At 54.1% G+C, this 21986-nt stretch overlaps 1 protein-coding gene across 1 annotated transcript in view; it reads left to right on the forward strand.

Annotated features, from left to right (window-relative positions):
• PDLIM4 (PDZ and LIM domain 4) overlaps positions 1-17119 on the forward strand; it is a 39725-nt gene extending 22606 nt beyond the window's left edge. Inside the window, exons 2-9 of the mRNA XM_077768873.1 lie at positions 1599-1689; positions 1790-1870; positions 7421-7572; positions 11209-11290; positions 15670-15851; positions 16056-16219; positions 16556-16673; positions 16805-17119. Coding sequence (XP_077624999.1) covers positions 1599-1689; positions 1790-1870; positions 7421-7572; positions 11209-11290; positions 15670-15851; positions 16056-16219; positions 16556-16673; positions 16805-17009 — 1075 coding nt within the window. The 3' untranslated portion in view covers positions 17010-17119. The remainder of the gene's footprint in view (positions 1-1598; positions 1690-1789; positions 1871-7420; positions 7573-11208; positions 11291-15669; positions 15852-16055; positions 16220-16555; positions 16674-16804) is intronic.
• Positions 17120-21986: the final 4867 nt, after the last annotated feature.

Genomic DNA, 21986 nt, shown 5'->3' on the forward strand with positions numbered 1-21986 from the left:
GGGGAGGGGGGGGGGGGGGCAGAGAGAGTGGGGCTCGAACCCATGAGCTGTGAGATCATGACCTGAGCTGAAGTCAGACGCTTAGCCGACTGAGCTACCCAGGCGCTCCAAGTGTCCAACTCTTGATTTCAGCTCAGGTCATGATCTCACAGTTTGTGAGTTCAAGCTCCACATTTGGCTCTGTACTGTCAGTGCAGAGACTGTTGGAATTCTCTCTCTCCCTCCTCTCTCCCTGTCCCTACCTGGCTTGCTCTCTCTCTCAAAATAAATAAATGCACTTTAAAAAAAAAAAGAAGGCCTGTCCTCAGTATCTAGGAGCACAGTCTACCCAGGCTGTGTCCCGTGAGAGAGCACTGTCCGAAATAGGACTCAGATGTCATCAAGGACCTACTGTGGGGGATAACTGTCATGGACCCTGGAACTTACCCAGAAACTGCACAATGAAATGGGCAAGTTTATGTACAGATTCTAGAAGAGCCACTCCCCACCCTACACACATCTTCAATCCTGTTACAGACGCCTTCAGAGATGGATTATAATGACTAGATGCTAAAGGGTTAGGAAAGTCATAATCAGAAGGACTACTTCTGGAAGGGAGGAATATGCTTCCCCTAAAAAGGAAGTAAACTGGAAGGCAAAGAAGTGATTTCAGGATGAGCCGCTGATGTTTCTCTGCCAGCTGAACAGACAGCAGCACCCCACCTCCCAGAGAGGCATCCATGTTCCACCCTAAAGGCATCCCCCCATTCCTTGGACTACCCTGAGTTTGTGCCTCTTGAGTTGCCCTCTCCTTGGGGGTGTTAAGAGATCCCACGAACGCATCTCACCCCCAAAGCCTGTTAGCCTCCAAGGGCAGAGTCCTTACCAAAACATGAGGGCACACAGAGTCGTCAAGAAAGGCTAAGTAGAACCTGGAGAAGGCAACACTTTTGCCTTGATGTAGCCAAATACTGAGTGTCCAGGGGAGCCAGAGGGTAGTAGGTGTACTCTGGCCAAGCCATGGTACCTGCAAAGGCCATTCAAGGATATCCCTGGAGGACGATGCTTGAGCATGAAGAGACCACCAGGAAGGGCCTCAAGTGAAAGGCCACCCACAATTCCATACGCCTCAACTGTATCAACTCCCCTCCATTGGTGCAGCTACTACCCCAGCCACCCTAAGCTGCCCCTTTTCTAGGAAGCCTGGGAAACAAAAATCCTTGCAAAGGAGGAGGGGAAGAGGCTGTGCAGCCAGGGAGGTGGCCTGGAAGAAGAGGGGAGCTGGAGGAATGTCCTGGGCAGGCAGTGACATCTGGAAGGACAAGAGACCACCTTGCTTCTAGACTCAAGTCAGGGCCCACTTCTTCCAGACAGACCTCCTAGCCTCCCAGGACGCGGCCGGGTACCCTCCTAGTCTCACTCCCAGACACTGCCTGCTGTCATCCTGGGCCTGTTCCCTGGCCCAGGCCTCGGGCTGCCCATCAGTGCTTGCTGTTCAGAGCCCTCCTGGCACGGAGGAGCAGGGAGGCAGGTTTGCCTGCCAGGACCTTGAGGAGTTTTCTCAGCAAGGCAGGGCCCCATCCCCCATTTGGGCCCGCCCCCCTCCCATCCCTCCTCAGGCTGGGGCTGCCCGGTAGAAGTGACTTCAAAGGGCCTGTGCCTGAGCTTCTGCCGCCGCGCTGCGTCCGCGGCCCTCGGAGCGAGGCCAGGGCAGGATCCCGGACGTCGGGGCTGTCCTAGTCCCGGGGTCTCCGCGAACCCCGCGGGGGTGCGGGGCAATAGGCGCCAGGGCTGAGGGGCGGGTCCTCAGAGCCCCCCGAAGTGGGCGGGGCGGGCCGGCCTCGGGGCCANAGGCGGCCGGGACTTCAGCGCACCCCTCACCATCTCGCGGGTGAGTCTGATGACCATGGGGCGGCGGGAAGGTCCTCCATCTGAGACCCTGTCTTCGCGATCCACTCGAGACCCCGATCCCCGACGTCCCTGAAGTTCGAAGGCCAAGGAATGGCCAGGGCGACACACTGGCTCTAGAGGCTAACAGGCAGGGCAGTGCGGGCCCCAACCTCCCCCCTCTCTCCCGCTGGGCCCGCCTGCCCTGTCCCTTGAAGGATCCCCACCCCCTAGTTCACACACAGGAGCCTCCCTGCTGGTCGCATTTGGGGGGAGTCATTGCAGGCCAGGGAAAGACCGGAGTCGTGGGCCAGGGGTCTGGACGGATCTACAGAGGCCCAAAAATGCTGCTTAGGCTGAACCCAGTCAGAGGTTTTGGGGTGAAAGGACTGAGAGCCCCCTTCTCCTAACAAAGGTCCCTGTCAGCAGAGTTGGGCGACCCCAGGGAGGTCTGGGGTCCTCCCCGGGTATGAAAAGGGAAAGAGCCATTCACTTCCTCACTCTAGTTTTGGTTAAACTCTCGTCTATGACCTCAGTTGTCCTAAGGGGAAATGACCAAGAGGAATTCAGGGCGTCCAGGGGAAGGGGAAGGGGAGACATACTCTGAGGCTTGTGAGACCCCTGCCCACAGCACAACACAAGGCCATGGCCCAGAATAGCCTCAGCCAGGTTCCTCAGGGTTCCAGGGCTATGCATTGCCCAGGCTTAGGACAGAGGAAAAGTTGGGGGGTGGGGGGGGCGCACATAACCCTGGGCGGTGGCTAATTTGAGGAGGGAGAGGAGCAGAGGAAGGGATTCAGGCCCCTTCAGAAGGGGTGCTCAGTCTGGGCGAGGCAGGATCCTGGCCCAGCCTTGGAGTCCCTTAGTTTGAAGGGCTAAAAAAGGGGAGTCAGACTCTGCCCTGGGGGTCCAGACTAAGGGACAAAGAGGACAAAACACAGACCCTGCCATTGAAGGCTCTCAGTCTGGAGGGAAGAGCAGAGGGGTCCTGAGCCCATTTGAGGGAGATCCCTTATCCTCACACAGGTACTCTGATCTTTGGGCGCCCCTGTCAGGAAACTGAGAACCACCTTCCCCCACCTTACTGCCACCTCTCTCACTGAGGCTGGACCAAGCTGTCTAGGCTTTGAGAGACTTCTTTCCACTTCTTAGAAGAGGGTGGGTACCCTCATAGAATCATGGAATCCCATTTCTGGGGGCCAGGGTGACAGGCAGGCCCAGCTGTCCTGGGAGGCTTCCCACATCTGCCTTTACCCCACCGCCACCAGGTTCCTGGGGCTGAGTGAGGTGGGCCTTTAACATAGCCAGGAGCTTTTCATCTCCTACTTCCCTGAGGGAGACTGCTGTGTGTGTGTGTGTGTGTGTGTGTGTGTGTGTGTGTGCGTGCGCACGCCTCTGTGTCTGTCTGCATGTGTGTCTTGCTCTGTGTCCACCAAAGTGGGCTGGTGGGGGTGCTAGGCCAGCCAGCAGGCCAGGCACCCTGGGCGTGAGGCTGCTGACAGGCTCAGTGGCGGCGGCTGACGGCCACAGGCGGCAGGGAGCAGAGACATCTGTTGCCCACGCGGCTGCCTGCCCGCGGAGGAGAGGCCTCCACACATCACAGTTGCGGCAGCAGCAGCAGCCTTGTTTGGAGCTGACCGAGATACAGGCCCCTGGCAGGCAGGCAAGCAGGCTGGGAGAGGGTTTGCCAGGAAGAACCCCCCCTTGTCCCCCAAAGTCATGCGGCAGCAGCTCAGGTCCAAGGAGCCAGGATGCCTGAGCCTGGGCTTGAGTGGGATCTGGGAAGATCTCCAGGGCTGTGAAGACACAGGCCACAGCATGCCTAACAGGTACCTCAAGGGCAGGTCTACAGATACTGATGTTATATGGGAGTGTCCTTACCAAGGGGACTCAAGATCCAACCCTTTCCATGCTTCCAAGGCCTCCTCCTGCCTACCTCCCTGTGGGGACAGCCACACTCAGTGAGGGAGGAGGCTGGCTGCCTGGCAGAGCTGGGGTCTTGCACCTTCATTTAGCTCACGAAGCTTCAGGGAGCCCCCAGGAACACTGCCCAAGGCTTCTTCCCCTATGAATTATAGTGGTTGCTGGTCTTGGCTGGGCATCCACAGCATTCCAGGCCCCACCCTATTGGGTGTTGATACCAGCTCCCCAGGAACCAGAGCTGGGAGTGAGTACCACCATATGCCCAACCCACTGTGGGGACTTTTTGCCCTGATTGTCTTGGGTGGGCCTCACAAGAGCCATTATAAGTAAGGACTCCCTCCAGCCTTACATTATAGATGGGGACACTAAGGCTCAGAGAAGCTAAGGTAGTGAGTGTACCCAGAGGAGCAGAGCAGGGCCAGGAGTCCAGGCCTGTCTGAAACTTGCTGTGACTGGATGGGCCAGTATGGCACTGAACTCTGTGACTCCCAGCCCATCACAGCATCTAGGCCGGGCAGAGCGGAGCAGAGGCTGGGAACCTAGCTACTACAGGTGACGGGGCTGGTTCATGCCCCAGTGTCACAGCTGACGTCACTGTTCCACTCTCCCTTCCTTCTATTTTTTTAAACTGTTTGTTTTGAGAGAGAGAGAGCATGGGGGCGGGGGNGGACAAAGGATCCAAAGTAGGCTGTGTGCTGACAGCAGAGAGCCTGATGCAGAGCTTGAGCTCACGAACCATGAGATCATGACCTGCGCTGAACTCGGGCACTTAACTGACTAAGCCACCCAGACGCCCCGCTTCAGTCTATTTACCCTGCACTCAGCAGTTAGAGGGATAGGCCTGAATTAATCTGTGTCCTATGACTTCTTGCTTAGAACCCTCCACAGTTCCCGACCACCCACGAGAAATGCCACCTTCTCACCTGAACCTACAAGACCTGCAGGTCTGGTCCTTGCTTCTTCTCTGACTTCTCTTCTATGGTCTCCTCACTAATGATGCTTCAACCCCAGGAGGCTGCTTTTACTCTCTCTCCCAGATGAGCTGTTATACATGCCAATCTTTCTACCTGTGACACTGTCTCTTCCCTGGAAGAAAAAAATCACACAGTGGTTAGTGGATAAAACCTGTAACTAGCTGACTTGGAATGAAACCTTAACTCTGCCATTTATCAATTGAGCATCCTTCTGTGCTTCTCTGGACCTCAGTTTCCTAGTCTAAGAAATGGGCTTTTCTTGAGGATTAAGGAGACAATGTATATAAAGGCAGTTGGAAGCGTCATGATTTCCTGGCCTCATGCCCTCTCTGACCAGAACTCCCCGAGCTAGTGAAGCTGGCAGAGGCCCAGCCACCCCTGCTTTCAAGAACTTCCTCCACCCACAGGGGCCTGAATGCACCCCTTGTGCTGGCTGAGTCATCCTGTAGCTAGCTGCCCCCCTGAAGAAGATTTCTCTCCAGCATGGGGACTGGGACAAGGTGTCCCTTCCCCCAAGCCTCCTTTACTTCACTGTAAGGATGAGAACAGCCTGTGTCTCACCAGGTGGTTGAAAGTTTGCCATGAACTAGTTACGGGGAAAGCCCAGGCCATGTGACAGAGCATGTATCCATAAAGGAGAGGGGCCTTGAGTGGAGGGTGAGATGAAGCCTAATGGATGCTTCCCCAGGAGAACAGTCTTGTGTAGTGCCCAGCCCTGTGAATGAGCATTCATGGTGGGCTGTTGGCTGAGAGTGTCATGCTCTAGAAAAATATTCCTTGGGGCAAAAATATTTCAGGGCAGGTCAGCTTAGGCACTTCCTGAACCAGGACTCCAGCCAAGGAGCTGCTATCACCTCAGCTTTGTCCACTCACTGCTGAAAACTGGATAAGCTGAGCCTTGCTGGGCTTCCAGGAGCTCCCACTCCCAGCAATAGGAACAGGATCAGTGGCAGCTCTTGAGAGCTGGACACCACTGGAGAGGCTGGGTAAGAATGAGGGTGCCTTGGGGCGCCTGGGTGGCTTAGTCGGTTGAGCGTCCAACTTTCGCTTAGGTCATGATCTCGTGGTTCGTGGGTTCGAGCCCCGCCTTGGGCTCTGTGCTGACTGCCAGCTCAGAGCCTGGAGCCTGTTTCAGTCTGTGACTCCCTCTCTCTCTGACCCTCCCCTGCTCATGCTGTCTCTCTCTCTCTCCTAGAAATAAAAATAAATAAATAAAAGAAAAAAAAAAAGAATGAGGGTGCCTACAGGGCCCCTGGCTGGCTCATTTGGTGAGCATGTGACTTTTTTTTTTTTAATGTTTATTTCTTTTTGAGAGAGAGAGAGAGAGAGAGCATGAGCGAAGGAGGAGAAGGGGTGGGTGGGACAGAGGATCCTAAGTGGGTTCCACACTGACAGCAGTGAGCCTGATGTAGAGCTCGAGCTCATGACCTGTGAGATCATGACCTGAGCCAAAGTCAGATGCTCAACAGACTTAGCCACAGAGGTGTCCCAGTGAGCATGTGACTCTTCATCTTGGGGTTGCGAGTTCGAGCCCCATGTTGGGCATAGAGATTAATTTCAAAATTTTAAATAAATTTAAAGAATGAGGGTGCTTAAAGTCTATTTCCAAAGGCTGTGGTGGGACCGGGGATAGGGCGAAGGGTGCCCTGTTTCCTGAATTCCCCTGGACTCCTTACTCATGCCTCCCTATGAGCCTGTCCCCAACCTCTTATGGCTTTCATGAGGGGACCAGCATTGTAAGAGTCTCCAGATATGGACAGCATTTGATTAGAGTCAATAGTGGCACTGGAGTGGCCTGAGTGAGTATCCTGCAGAGGAAGTGGAGGTAAAATTGTGACTCTGGAGTGCAGATTGGCAGCTGGAAGTAGATGGCTCTGAACTTGACTGGGGAGGTGATGACACAGACCCAGAATGAGGCAGTTAAGGGAGCAAAGTGGGAAAGGGGGTGCACAGAGTATTGTGAGAGTCCAGAGAACAGGTTCGCAGGGGAAATGGCCTCTCTGCTAAGGCTTGAAGGTGAGGAGGAGTAAGCTAACAATTATGGTTTGAGGTCAAGGGAAAGAATATTCCAGGCAGAGAGAAGAGCATCTGCAGAAGCATGGAGGTGAGAACTCTCTGCAGCTGTGAGTAGCCCCTGGATATTCAACTGGCCTGGACAGAGTATGGGTAGGTAAATGTGAATGTGGGAAGTAGGAAGGAGAGGAAACAAGTAGGGAGACAAAGGCAGTAGGAAATAACAGGTCAAGGGGCTGTGGTGCAATCTGTCTGGGTAGAGCACTGTCTATGTAGGGTATTTGTGACATGTCCATGCTGTGTACGTATCTGGGAGCACATGTGTTCCCTGTGTGTCCCTTCCATGTCCTTGGGCACATATGGAGGCTACAAGAGTGGCATCCTACTTGTTCCAGTCTTATATGCCTTCACTTATATGCCCCTCTTATATGCTCTCACACCCCACTAGTCCTTCAGGTGCTGGAATTGGGGGTGTTTAGAGCAGAGGCTGCAGCCAGACCACATACCTTGGTTGCCCACCCACAGGTCATGTTGGCAGGAGGGCCACACAGCCCAGTTTCTGAGGTTGAAAGGGTTCTAGAGCAGAGACCGCAGCAAGGCCACACAATGACCAATGCCCAGTGATCTGGCTTGTCCACCTCCAGGTCCATGCCGGAAGCAAGGCTGCACTGGCTGCCCTGTGTCCTGGAGACCTGATCCAGGCCATCAATGGTGAAAGCACAGAGCTCATGACACACCTGGAGGCACAGAACCGCATCAAGGGCTGCCATGACCATCTCACGCTCTCCGTGAGCAGGTATGCACAGGGCAGGCTGGGTCAGGGTGATTGGGGGGGATTAAGGGGAACATGAGTTAGGAATGGTCAGTGTCCTGGAAGAGCTGGACCTCACACAGTCTCTATGCCTCAGCTCCATGGCACCCTGGTCTTAGGAAGCAGTGCTCTCCCAGTGGCCTGCCAGACACTGTTTGGAGATGGGAGTGGCTCAAGAAAGGAAGAAGCTCCCTGTCAGCTCAGGGCTGGAGGAGTATGGAGGCACTTATGAGAAGGGGACAGGCAGCCCAAATCAAGTATAAAATAAGACATTGGGTGGCCTCTGGGGAGGGGAATGATTTAAGTCTTTTTTCCACCCCTGAGTGATCAGCTTGATGACCATTTCAAAGTGGTTTCTTGTCCGACACCTCATTTAATCCTAAAAACTGCTTGGTGAGATAAAACCTAGTATAGTCCTCGTATTACAGATGAGACAGTTGAATCTCAGAAAGGTTAGAGGGAGTCTACAGTCACATAGCAAGGGAGTGGGGAAGCAAAATTTGTCCTCAGATCTCTCGCTCCTAGGACTGGCTGCTAACCACTCCTACCACCCTGTGGCTACTCTGCCTCAGCTGTCCCCAGCATGGCTCATGCCTCTGCCCCAGCTAAACTTGGATGCTGTGGATTATGTAATGCCATCCAGCCTGCATGAAGGGAGGATTGGGGATCACCAAGCCCCATATGTACCCTATAAATGGTCTAGGATGGAAAGTCCACCTTGGGTGTCCACAGCATTACTCAGGCCCTGGGGTCTTTGTTCGGCTCTAAAGGCAGCTGGCCAGGTCCTGGCTGAGTGGGATCTCCCTGCCCCCTGTCTTACTTGGATCCAGAGAAGTCAGACATAACTGCTCAGCTCTGCCACGTTCACTGCTAACAGGGACTTTCCATGATCCCCTGTGGATGTGTGTCGGCAAAACCTCCCCAAACCACAATACGGCTAACTATGCCTTAGAGCTGGCAGGGCTGAGAGCCAGTAAACATGTTAGGAAGGCTTCTGAGATAGTCTCCATTTGTTTCTGGGTCCAGGTTGGGGTCAGGACCCCTGACTGTGCTCTTGGAGCTGATTGCAAGTCCAAGACCTTATATTCTCCACCTGGCCCAAAGCAGGGAGCCCCTGGCCTGAAAGTTCAGCAGAGCCAGTTCTCATGCAGACTTTACGGGATCTTAAGTACACCAGATGACCTCTGTGAGAAGGGTTTCCTTTTCCTTAAAGAGGGATCACATTCGTCACCCTCTTCCAGACTGAGGTACAGTCTGGCTGAGGGAAACATCAGCAGTACTCTGCCCACGAGTAGCCTCTGTGGTCGCCCCACTTGGCTGGTTTCCTGGGCCCTGACTCACCTCCAGCCGTGATTTTACATGGCTAAACAAGGGAAGCCCTGGTAGTAGTGGAGTGAGAGAGGCAGTAGAGGCTTATAGGGGGCCTGAGTCAGGAAGTTCCCAGAGGGAATGATGTCAGGGGAGGGCCGCAGGGTGGGGGCAGGGTGGAGGTCCCCCTTCCTTCCTTCCTTCCCTGGTCATTTGTTCCAAGCCAAGCATGTATGGAGCCAGGGGTCCCCTGACCTGTTCCACCCTGCCTCAAAATGCTGCTTGGCTATGGAGCAGGTGAGAGCACATTCTCTACTGTCACAGATCTGGGTTCAAACCCCAGCTCTGCACTTGAGAACTGTGTTGTCCTCCAGTAAGTGACTTAGTCTCAAAGCTCTCTGCTTCCTTAACTCCAAAGTGGGACCATCTTGTGATTTAGGGATTGAATGCTTATGACACACCAGGTCTGCTCAGGGTGAAAATTTGGGGTTCTGTCCTCCAACACCTATCTCCACTTTTCACATATCTAGAGTCTGGGAGATCATAAAGGCCACCTTGACCCTCTGGGCCAGCATTTCTTTTCCTGGGCACTGTCTCACCTGCAGGCCCCTGAACCTGACCTCTAGCCTGTTTGCCGTGCCAGGGCCTATGCCCCAAAGACCCCCTCAACGTAGGTTCTGTGGAGGATCTGCCAGGTGAACTGGCTGGAAGGAGCTATTCTGTGTTCCCACGCCCAGAGCTCTGCCCAGACCACTTATCCTCTTGTGTACAGAGGGCTCTAATCCTCCACCGACTTCTCCACAGATGCAAAGTGAAAGAAAGGCCCAGCTTTCCTGTTATGCTTATTTTGTCTAGAACTCGGAACCAGTTATCCCAACAATCCAGGCCAACTCACACTTTCTGGACATGTCCTGTAGGCCCAGACGTTCCTGGTATCAGTTCCGACCCTTGGCTTCTGGTGGGGTCTGTGTTGCTCGCTATGTATGTTACAAGATTCATTTGCACGGCCCATGCTTGGGCTATCATTTGCTTAGAGATGGTAGATGGTACCACCTGTCCATCCTGGCATGAAGGCTTGGGAATGGAGATTGAATAAGCTCTTCATTCTGATCTGATGCCTTGGGCCACACTCTTGGCTCTGGGTCCTTTGTGCACTCTGACCTTCGGGCCTCAGGCTTGTACATCTCTTCTGGGCAGAACCTCAGGGAAGCATAAGGCCCATATAGCCACAAGAGAGGCCCTAGATTCATCCCAGAAGAGCTCTGAGTGGGTGGAGGCCATAGGTAGAGCTGTGAGTTAGGGCAGTCGCTTGGGAGCCAGGCTGAGAGGGTTGGGGCCAGGTGCCGGTGGGGATGGTGTTGCCCTGGGGCAGCAGAGCTTTGGTTGCACAGGCCTGCAGAAGGCTGTGGAGGAGAGAGGCTGGTCTGCAGGGGATTAAGGAATGGGCAGAGGTGAGGAAATGTAGAGTAAGTGTGGTCTACAAGTGTAGACAGATAGATAAAATCCTTCACTGAGTGGGGGACAGAGGCAGAGTTGAGTTTCTGGCCCAGTGATGGGACCTTGGAAGGCACCCGGAGGCCTTTTGAGGTGAGAGGGGACATTATTGGTCTCACTGGTCTCACTTCACACCCACCTGTCAGTCTGGGATCCATGCACCCTCCTAGGCTGCCTCTTCACAGGGCTACTGAGTGGCAGGACTGGGCCCCAGGCCCATAGANGGCTTTTGGTTTCTATGGTGAGGCAGGAATTTCCTAATGGCCTGTTTCCCATCTGGGCTGGGCAGACACTGGTGATGACTCTGCCGGCAGCAGGAGGGGAGGCGCACCCCTCAAAGCCTTTATTTCACCTCCCCCAGAGCCCATGGATGCCTGACCTCCAGGCCAGGCCAGAGGCTCTGGATGGAAGAGGACAAGTAAATGAGCTCCTAGCTGATCAGTGTGCGAGGCCTGGCTCACCCGTCTATGAGCTTGCCTCTTTATGCTGAGGCCACAGAGAGGGCAAAAAAGTGGGGAAGCTGCAAGGCTTCTGTTACATCCTCCCTGGGAATGAGACCAGAAAGGCATGGAGCAGCTGGTGGGGAGGGAACACACAGCCCCACCCTAGGCGGGTGGCTGACCTGAAGTTCTGACTTCTCCTATAATGGCTGCCATTCTGGTGCAGGGGCAAGTGCTGCAGTGGTGGCCTTTGCCATGCCTGGTGCCAGGCTGGGTCCGCGGGGGCTCTGGGCCCAGAGCCCAGCCCCTCTTGGTCCTGGTCCCAGTCATATTAGGCACAGTAAGCAAACATATCTGACCATCCTGATTTCTGCCATAGGCCTGAAAGCAGGAGCTGGCCCAGCACCCCAGAGGACAGCAAGGCTCAGGCGCAGAGGATCCACATTGACCCTGAGGCCCAGGTATGTACAGACACCACCTGGCCTGGCCTGGTTCAGAGCGAGCCCAGGGCAGAGCAGCCAGGCCTGGTCCATGGGTTAAATTGCACGAGATGTCTTCACAATGGCTTTCAGATGGCCAGGCTGGAGACTGAAGCAGTAGACTTCTCTGGGCCATGTCTGTGCCCCATCCTGTGTTCCCCAGGTGATGGGCATCTACTGGGGGCTCTGTCTGTACCCTAGGCAGTCCAAGATTCTGAGACAAAAGGACCTCTAAAGGTCAGGAACGGGGCCAGACCTTGGCTCAGGGCTACTATCCACCCAGCTGGGCTTCACTCTGGTGCCAAGTGATGCCAGACCAAGAGGAAGTCACCAGGCTTGAGGGCGGGGTGGGGGCAAACGTTGAGCCGTGGAGTGACTTCAGACTGTTTAAGTACTCTTCTGTCCCATCTTAGCCTTGGATGCCCACCTGGCTGGAGCCAAACTCAGGCCTCAAGACTGACTTTAGCATATAAGACGCTTCCTTGCTCTATCTAAGACTACGGTTTTCCCCTGGCCATCCTGTGATTGTACCTTGCAGACCTCAGCCTGCTCAGTCACCTCTCTGTGTATGACAGGACTCATAGCTGTGATACTGTCCTCAAAAGGAGGAGGGGGGCAAGGAGAAGCTGCTGTAGGGCCTTGTTTTGCCACAGGCTTGAGAGGTAGCCAAGTGGGCAGGGCTGAGGTATCCAGAGCCAGCTCCACATCTCTGGGCCACAGAGTTTGGATAAGGTGGAGCAGGACTACTCTGTGATGGTGCTGGAGCCGTGGGACTCAACATCTGGGACTATGGCCTCCCGGGCCTGCTAATGTCTACTTCTCGCTAAGGAGGCTTCACTATATAGAAGGAAGGATTCGCGATGGCCTCTCCCTCACCATGTATCCCAGTCCTCGTCTTGCTCTGATATTTGTTCCCTACTTTGCTTTTGCTGGAATCTCTGAGGCCAGATGCTTACTACATGACAGGGAGTGCCCATTCTGAAAAGGGAGAGGCATTTAGCAGTTCTGGGTTGGCAGAAGCCAGGGGCCAAGAAGTCCAGAGAAGGCACATTATTCACCCAAGGGTTCAGAGAGAGCTTCCTGAAGGAGGGGGTATCCAAGCCAAGACCTGAATGACTACGAAGAATAAGGCCAGCGAAGGGGCATGGAGAAAGGAGGTATATAGGAAGCACAAAGGCCCAGAAGTGAGAAATAAAAAAGAAAGCTCCTAGGGGTGGGAGGGCAGAGGCAAGGGTTGAGGTAGAACCACAGAGAGTCTCTCGGTTTCCTCTCTCCAGGACCTCAGCTGTTCTTGCAGAGATTCACGGCCACACTTATGTGCCCAAAGCTTGCCCTTATAGTCCCTTGGACCCCAGAGGAGGTTCCAGGGGAGGGCAGGGGCTGACAAATTGACTAGACTTGACATGCACCAGGTGGAAGACAGCAGCACAGTGCAGGCCCCTGGCACATATGTGAGGCCCAGCTCTCAAGTGTGAGCGCAGGATGGATAGGAGAAGGGGGCCTGAATTTTGCAATTTGAAGCTCAGCTCTGTTCAGTCCTTCAGGAGAGGCTCAGGGCCAGTGGGCCTGGGGGCCAGAGAGCAGCTGCCCGCCCCCACACTTTCCCTTATTGACCTCCTCAAGGACTAGGCTGCCAGTGGCTCAGGCTGGAGTCAGAGGAATTTTCTACAAGCAACAGAGCTGCCCCTCAGCTGCTGCCTGCCCCTTGTACTTAAAAGTCATGAGCTCTGTGGGTGGCAACAGAAACACCCCCATTCAGCCCCCGCAGGGCTATGTCCTCAGGAACACAGACACAGGGCTCATTGTCCCCAAAGTGCTCCCACCCTCCGCCTCCAGCAGGGAGCGAGTGGGCCCAGCTAGAGCCATCAGAGGAGGAGAAAACCACAATTGGCCCTAAAACCATCACAAGGTACCCCATATGCACCCCTGGTGCATATAGGTCATGTAGGGTCATAGGAGAGAGACCCTTCTTCCCTCAGGCCTTACATGGGAACACAGGAGGCATTTGGTCCAGCCCAGGGCTGAGAAAGGATGATGATAACAGAAGCTTTCCCAGAGACGTTGCCATGTAAGCTGAGAACCTGGTGATGGGTCAAGGCAAGCCAGGTAGAGCAGGCAGCCCTCGCACCCTCAGCCTGTCCTTCCCAGGCCAGCAGAGAGCTCGAGTTTGGCCTCTAGGAGGTTCTACCTGCTCATCTGGACTCAGTACTCACTTGCATCCAAGCTGAGTATCCCAGATTCTGACCACACTCATGTGGGAGCTGATGGGCAAGCAAGCAGTTACTCCCATTCTGCTGATTATCCCACTGAGGCTTTGAGAACCAAATCAATGACTGGCGGATACTCTGAGAGAGAGTACATGGTACCAAGTGCCCCAGCCCAGAGAGGGGGGAGATCCAGGAAAAGGAATAGGAGCTCAGGAATGCCCATGACAGCCCTTCATCCAACAAGCATTTGCTGTGTGCCAGGTACTATGCAAAGTGCTTTGTATGCAACTGTCTCATTTTATCCCCACAAGGAATTTATGATATAGATACCATTACATTCCCGGTTTCACAGATGAAGAAATAGATTCAGAGAGGTGATAGAGCTGAAACTCACACCAAGACTGAGGTCACCATGGCATCCTAACCACTGATTTCAGATCTAGAGAGGCGGCTGCATGGGTGGCCGTGGGGGGAGTAGTGGCTCTGATGACCCTGCATGGACTCCCACACCCTGCTGGGTGAGTGAGGGCCTCCTTCCTCCAGGACCTTGTGACTCTCCTTCCTGTTGAAGGCTCCTCCATACCAGCCCAGCCCTGCCCCCACAGCCCATGGCCCATCTGGTCCCCATTATAAGCCAGGCCAGCCTTGCCTGCCTGTCTGCCCTTCAGACACATGTGCAAAAGTGCTTGAGTTTCTCAGGGGCTTTTGTTCGGCCCAGTGGGGACAAGGGCTTTCCTACTGCTGTTTGCTTCACTGATGAGGGCCCACCTGGCCAGCGAGAGACCCTCCCTCCCCTTTGTCTGTTGCGGTGGGGGTAGTGGGAATACCACCCCCACTCTGGCTGGTCCGCCCATTCCCCAGGCTCCCGCCCAGCTCAAAGGCTGCAGAAAAAGCAAGGGCAGTCCAGACAAAGCTCTGCAGGCTCCACTGTGCCGCAGTGCTGGAGGCTGCCTGATATGGGCTCCTTTCCCCTAGAACAGGCATCTCGTCCACACCATCTAGGCTCCCCATCCCCACTGTAGAGCAGAGGAGAAATTTACATGTCATCTCCCGAGCTGATGATGAGACCCACCATCATGGCCTGGACCCTTGTGCCTTATCCTAAAGTCACGCTGCTCTGGCCACCAATCTTGTCCCAGCCATGGAGGCTACTGTGGTCACCCCCAGGGTGACCAGCACTGACTCCAAGTATAAGAGACTGTGTATGTGTGATTAGATGTATGTTGTTGGCCTGGCTGGCACTTGTGTGGTGTCTTCGTCCACGTGGAAAGTTCTTGGGAAAGTGTGCATCCCTATATGTGGGTACAAGCTAGGGGCAGCATGGCCCTGGACTCTGCATGGACAAAGATCCCCAGTCCCCATTCAGATCCACACTACGGAGATACCACCCTTTTCTCATGAGCTGAGGAGGCGTGTTCAAGGCATCCCCTCAAATGTTTTAGCCAAGGGCACCAGGCTGGCCTTGGGCTGATGGGGTGGGGATCCTCAGGCCCTGGCCCAGCCTCTGCCCCTCATCTGCTATGCCTATAGAGGGTCACCAATATTGTGCCCAGAAATATGAAATGGAAGCAAAGGTCCAGGCCTGGAGGGGGCTGACCTCACAATGACACCCTCGAACCTCAGTCTGCTCCCACCTCCACTGAGCGCTTTGGGCACACAATTGATGACTCTTCCTGGCTGCAGGACAGGAGTTTGTTTTTCGTGTTTCCTGCTATGGGCCCATACAGTCCCCAGCACATTTCTGGCAGATAAGAAGGCTTGGCACCCGGACCATCTCTGCAAGGAAGCCACACACTTTGCTCCAGTCACATTGGCCTTAAAAGGCTTCTTAGAACGGTCATGCCCCAACACCGTCCCTTACGGGCACTGGTAGTGAGAACCACCACATGCTTCATGTGCCAAGGTTGAATCTAAAGGCACTCAGGTTTTTGTATCTTACTTTCCGTGGCCATTTCTCATTTCTGCTGGGGTTGAACCAGACCCAACTTTCAGCCCTTCCCTGTCCAGGCACCACAGCCCAAAGATGCCAGAGCAGGGGTAACCAGCCAGCATCTAAGAAGGCCTGGCATAAAAGGGTAGGGATGGAATGTATAAGGAATGGCCAGAGACTACCCCAGAGGATTTCTCAGTGCCTCAGGCCCTTCTCTCTTGTAGGATGGCAGTCCGGCGACCAGCAGGCGGCCCTCAGCCCCTGGGATTGGGCTAGAAGATGGCAGGCCAGGCCTGGGACCTCCTTATGGGCAGCCATCTCACCTCCCATTGCATCACAATGGCAGCAGCACTGAGGCTACCTTAATGACTCAAATGAGCACCCTGCATGTGTCTCCACTTCACAGGTAGTACAGAGAGGTGGCCTTTGAAGCCACGCTCAGATCCCCATCTTAATCCCAGATCCCTCAAATCTCATCTTAACCCCCGACACTTGCTCTCTGGATCTCAGCTGGTTTCATTCTGACCCATGAAACCTCACCAGACCCCTGAACTGGCAGAGGGAAGGTTGGCACCACAACCCCGTCCCTTGGTGCATCTTTTTCACGCAGCACTGACCCAGCCAGAGGCCTCCCGCGGAGCCGCGACTGTGGAGTGGACCTGGGCTCAGAGGTGTACCGGATGCTTCGGGACCCAGCTGAGCCCTTGGCTGCAGAGCCCAAGCAGTCAGGCTCCTTCCGCTACTTGCAGGGCATGCTGGAAGCTGGGGAGGGCGGTAAGACTCCTGCCAACTTGCCCCACCTGCCTTCCCACTCCCTCAGTTGCCCTAAATTGATCCGCCCCTCCACCCTTTGCATCCTCGTGCTCTGCCGCCCAGCCATCCCCCCCTGCCTGTCTCCTCCCAGGTTCCCACACCCCTTGCTGCACCTGTGAGTTCTGATTCCCACTCAACTCTTGTCACCACCCCTGGTCCCACATCCCGCAAACCTCGTCCCCAGTCGCAGTGCTGGTGGTCCCTGAAGCTGGGCCCAACCCACACCGTGCAGAAGTGAAATTATTCCCTTTTCTAACCTCTGCACCTGGCTCATGCCGCTTGCGCTCCGGCTTTCAGGGGAGCGGCCCGGGCCTGGAGGCCCCCGCAACCTCAAGCCCACCGCCAGCAAGCTGGGCACTCCGCTGAGTGGCCTGCAAGGACTGCCCGAGTGCACACGCTGCGGCCATGGCATCGTGTGAGTACCCACCCCTGCCTTCCCCGCCCTGATCCGGGTATTCCCTTGGCCCCGCCCCAGGCCCCGATGGGAGCACGAATGCGTCAGTCGGGCGCTGGAAGCAGCCCTCTCTCTCCCCGTCTCCCCATCAGGGGCACCATCGTCAAGGCTCGGGACAAGCTTTATCACCCAGAGTGTTTCATGTGCAGCGACTGCGGCCTGAACCTTAAGCAGCGCGGTTACTTCTTTCTGGACGAGCGGCTCTACTGCGAGAGCCACGCGAAGGCACGCGTCAAGCCGCCGGAGGGCTACGACGTGGTGGCGGTGTACCCCAATGCCAAGGTGGAACTCGTCTGAGCTGCTCCCGGAACTTCCAGTTCCTGTTTCTGCTTTTAATGCCCCTGCTTGGCCCGTGTAAATATGTTTGCCCCCTGACTCTTTAATAAACTCCCTGGCTCAGCCTTGAACATGTCAGTGCTCTGACCTGCCTCCCTCTAGGGCAAGCCATCACTCCCGAGTGCTGCCTCTGTTTGGGTGCCACGCATGTCCTAGGCACTGGGTGCATTGGTGAGCAAGACAGGTGCTGTGCTGTCTTCAAGGAGGCCACAGCCTAAATGGCTGGCAGATATAAATCACAAGAGGCAGTTATATTAATAGGGAGTTGAGATCTGGGGTGCTATAACTGATGTCACGCCAAGGGGTCTGATCTGGGTGGAACCAGAGAAGGTGTCAACTGAGAACTAAGGGATGAGGAAGGAAGAGTTCTACAGAGTGAGAAATTGTGCATGCAGGGGTATGGCGGAAGTGAGCACAGACGGGAAAGGTCTCTGGCCACCAGCAGAGAGGGCAGCCCCTAGCAGCTGCAGGTGGGATTGCTGAGGCAGGGAAGGGGGAGGGAAGGGGGCTGGGAAAGATCGCTGGGAAAGACTGCTGGCGGCGGTATCTGCCTCCTGGCTTTCTCCTGGCATCCTTGCGGGGGTTCTCCCTTCCTGCTCTTGGGCCCCCTCCCCACTGTTCTTTCGGCGACCCCTTTTTCTTTCCCCTTCCCCGCTCTCCACACTAGAGGGCGTGCTTAGAGAGTGCTGGGGGAGGGCCTGTGAGAGCCGGGAGGGGGCTGGGTTGGGGGAAGGGGTGTGGAGAGGGAAAAAGAGAAAGAGAGAGAGACAGGCGGAGGGCCTACGACCGCACCCTTCACGCAGCTCCTATCTCCAAAGCCAAGGGTAAACACAACCCCTTCTCCAAGGCCTGGAGGTTGGTTACAGGGTGGTGGGACGACCTGGAGCCTTTCATGGATCGGTTGCACATGCCGGTACAGACTGGCACATTTTTAAAAATATAAATGCTATCAGAGTTGGTGAAATTGTGGTCGTTCACAGGCAACAAACTGCCCTGGACTCCAGGTCACACAGATCTGCATTCTCCACAGCGTGCTGCGGACCGGAAGCAGCCTCATTCGCGGAGTCCAGTTTACTTAGCCCCGATTAAAGTACGTTTGTGCTATTTTCAATTTTGTATTATCACAAAAACCACAAAAGCCTTATCGGTTCTCACTCTTAACTATCAGCACACGACAGTGCCCATTTCCTCACGCTCTTGCCATCACGAGATATTATCTCTCTTTTTTTTCATTTTTGCCAATCTGATGAGTAAAATGCCTTAGGTGCTTGCTTTAATTTGCATTTCTCTGATTACCGGTGATGCACATTTATTCAAAACATACTTTTGTTTGCTGTTGGGTGCTGAATGAACAGCTGGAAACTGAATGGTCTTCTCCCTCCAAGACTTCTTGTGTGAATTGCCCTAAACCCTTCACTCCTTTCTCCGAGACTTATTTAACTTCTCGTTGATAGGGCCTTTTCATACTTTTATAGTGTTCTTTGTCACTGGACTTTATTCCACTTATCACATTGACTTAATTAGTACTGTCGTAGAGTTTAATATGCCAATATCTCCTTGTTCCTCATTTTTTACAAACATGTCAAGGCTGTTCTTCTACATTTCTAATCGTCAGGGATTAGACTCAGGATGTCAGGCTTGGAAAAACAAACTTATTTGAACTGCGACCCTGACTCTCCAGATTCATTTGGCAAGAACTGATGTAAAAGGTAGAGTTCTGTCCTCTACACTGTGGTTCCGTGCTTACCCCTGCATTTATTCAGTCGTGGTGTACATAATGTCGTAAATTTTTATTTCTGATTACTTCTTGTAGACTTTGAGTTCATGCTTTAATTTGTTCTTCTCCTGCCGTCTTCTCCTCTCCCTGAAGGAGCACAGGCCAGGGCGGTGGGCAGGTGCCTCCTGAGAAGTGAGGGGAGAAGAGACAGGGCTGGAGTCCTGGGTCCTGGTCTTGCGGACAATCCCAGCCCCGACTCGCCATCGTCTCCTGCTCCGCAGAGGGTCAGACGGTGACCTTGCAATGAGGCTGGGTCTGGAGCATTCAGAGGGTCCAGGCTGCACTCATGAGCTCACTTGAAGGCCACACAGGAGTAGGGGGGAGCTGTGGAGACTCCACTTCCTCCCCATCCCGCCTCTCCTGCACACAAGGTCGTGGCCCTACCCTCTCTTAAGCGGGAGCCCTAAGGGACGACAGACAGCCAGGGAAGCCTTTCCGAGCAGGAGCTGGAGGAAAAATACCGAACCCTCACCCCAGGCCAAGCTCAAACCCACGGAGACTCGGCTCCCCACTCCCACCTGCCTCTGTGCCTCCGGCAGCCCCTTGGGCTAGCCTTAATCCTGGTGTTATACCCAGATTGCAGTATCCTCACCTACCAGAGACCACCAGGGAGACCGAGTCACGCATGCAAAGGCAAAGGGCTTTATTACGGGCTTAAGCTCAGGCTCACAGACTTCACCAGCATATGGGTCTGTGCTGAGAGTCTCGAACAAGGGCAGAGTAGGGTTTTTATGGGGTTTGAGACGGGGGAGTTACAGAAGTTGTGACATGGGAACAGTGATCCAATCATAATTATTCAACATCATTGACAGCGGGTTTGACCATACACATTGTCTAGAGTATTCGTTACTTTTGGCGGGATCCAATTACAACATTTAGAGTACCTTTTAAATTCAACCAATCACAGAGCGAGCCTAGGGTCTTGTTCGGCGACTAACAGGTTAACTTTAACATTAGGTAACAGGGTCCTATCTATAGTTTCTACCTCCAGGCCTCTCCCTTAGTAATGTGGAGGGTGGTCGCTGGACTTCCCTGATTGGGTGTTGCAAGGGTGGTTTCTCCTGCCTTGGGCAATGTGTAACTGCCTGATAGTTTCGGGAAAGCTGAAACTCAGGCCTTCTAGTTCAGAGGGGAAACTTAAAGCCTGTCATGGAGTCAGTTTGGTTTAGACGTTTAGACTTGTGGCCTTACACTGGGATGCGCAGTCACCCTCAAACCCCACAGGACTACCCACTCACACTGAGGAGCCCTTGAGCCGCCTTGGCATCTCCTGCTCCCCCAAGATTAACATCACCCTGGCAGAGCTGGCAGCAACCAGAGCAGCCTTTGCCTGGGTAGGCATCCTGGTGAGAGGCTGGCGGGACAGGAGCTAAGAGGAGTGTGGCCCAGAGCTGCGAGGCTGGTTTATCCTCTCTCTGTTTCAGGGCCCAGTCGCCCAACTACCTTCTCTGCCCAGGGGCCATGACTGAGCTCAATGTGGTGGGACAGGGTCCCTGCAAAGACAAGATTTCTGTGACCCAGGGTCCCAGTTCTGAGATACGGCAGCAGATGCCTTCTTTGGAGGAAACACCGATCCAAGACCCCTAACTCAGAGTACCCCAGCCCACCTGACCCAGACCGAGTGCTCATTATTGATCCCTAACCTGCTCCTCTCTCAGGTCCTTACCCCAGAGGCCTTCAAACCAGAGATTTGGATATCATCTTCTGTATCCTCACCCCAACCATCCCATCTTACCCATCCCTGTTTCTGGGGTTCTCCCTCCTAACCATTTCTGGGGCCTATTTCAGGGCAGCTGGAACATTCTCTCACTCCCTTGTCTCATGGACCCTTTCATGGCCCCCAGAGCCCTTAGAATAGAATCCCTGGTCTATCAGTTGTAGGCTTAGCATTTAAAGCCTCTCTTACCGGGGACGCCTGGGTGACTCAGTCAGTTAAGCGTCTGACTTTGGCTCAGGTCATGATCTCACAGTAAGTTGGAGCCCCATGTTGAGCTCTGTGCAGACAGCTCAGAACCTGGAACCTGCTTCAGATTCTGTGTATCCCTCTCTCTTTGTCCCTCCCCCCTCACATGCTGTCTCTTTCTCTCTTTCAAAAATAAATAAACATTAAAAGAAATTAAAAAAAATAATAACTCCTCTCTGACCTGTGTTGCTGACTGCTTGGTCTCACTTCCTCTGCTATACCAGACAGTAGACCTTTCTCCAACCTGTCCTGCCCTTTCATACCTCTCAGATCTTACCTCACATTCAAAATGCCTTTATTCTTTCTTCTCCATTCAGCAAACTACTACTTACTCTTCAAGGCTCAACTCCACTGTCCCCGCCCTTCGAGCAAAGCCTTGGCCCACCATCCCCAGGCAGAGTCGAAACTCACATCCACATGCCCTCCACCCCATCCTGTCCATTCCTGCCTCATGTTTCTGGCATGATCTATTATCTCCTTTGTAAGAGCCTGCCCCAGACCTAATCCATCCTGTCCAGACCCCAACCCAGGTACAGAGAGGTGCAGGAACCCTAGGGCCAACACCCTGCTCCCCACACACTACACACACACACACACACACACACACACATACACGCATTATTGGCCTCCCTGCCTCCTACCTCCTTCCTCCTCACCTTGCTGTCCTGGCTTCTGCTGGCATTCTTCCCAAACCTTCAAGGGGAGGTAAGTCCTGGATCCCTTCTACATCCTCCACAGCCTCCCTGTGGCATTCTCAGCCTCAACTCACTCATTCAAGCAGTTATTTACTATGAATCTACTATGTCCTGGGCATTGTGCTTCGTTTGTGGAAAACGTTTTGAACACATATAAAATAAATACAGATTATAAACACTGCCATAAAGGAAATAAATCAGATATTACAGTAGAGAATTAGTGATCCCTTTGTATATGGAATTTAGAAAGATCTCACAGAGGTGACATTTGAGCAGAGTCCTGAGGTGATAAGGGAGCATCTGTGTGGGTATTCAGGGAAACTGCACTGTAGGCAGAAGGGGCAGGAAATAGAAAGGTGCTCTGTGGGTCAGGGAAAGAGGCACATGCCTGCCATGTTCTAAGAACAGTGAAGAAATGGGGTGTTCAGTTAAGCATCTGACTTTAGCTCAGGGCATAATCTCACACTCCGTGAGTTCAAGCCCTGCTTTGGGCTCTGTGCAGA

The sequence above is a fragment of the Crocuta crocuta genome, unplaced genomic scaffold (genome assembly GCF_008692635.1).
Source record: "Crocuta crocuta isolate KB4526 unplaced genomic scaffold, BGI_CrCroc_1.0 scaffold64, whole genome shotgun sequence".
NCBI classification, from domain to species: domain Eukaryota; kingdom Metazoa; phylum Chordata; class Mammalia; order Carnivora; family Hyaenidae; genus Crocuta; species Crocuta crocuta.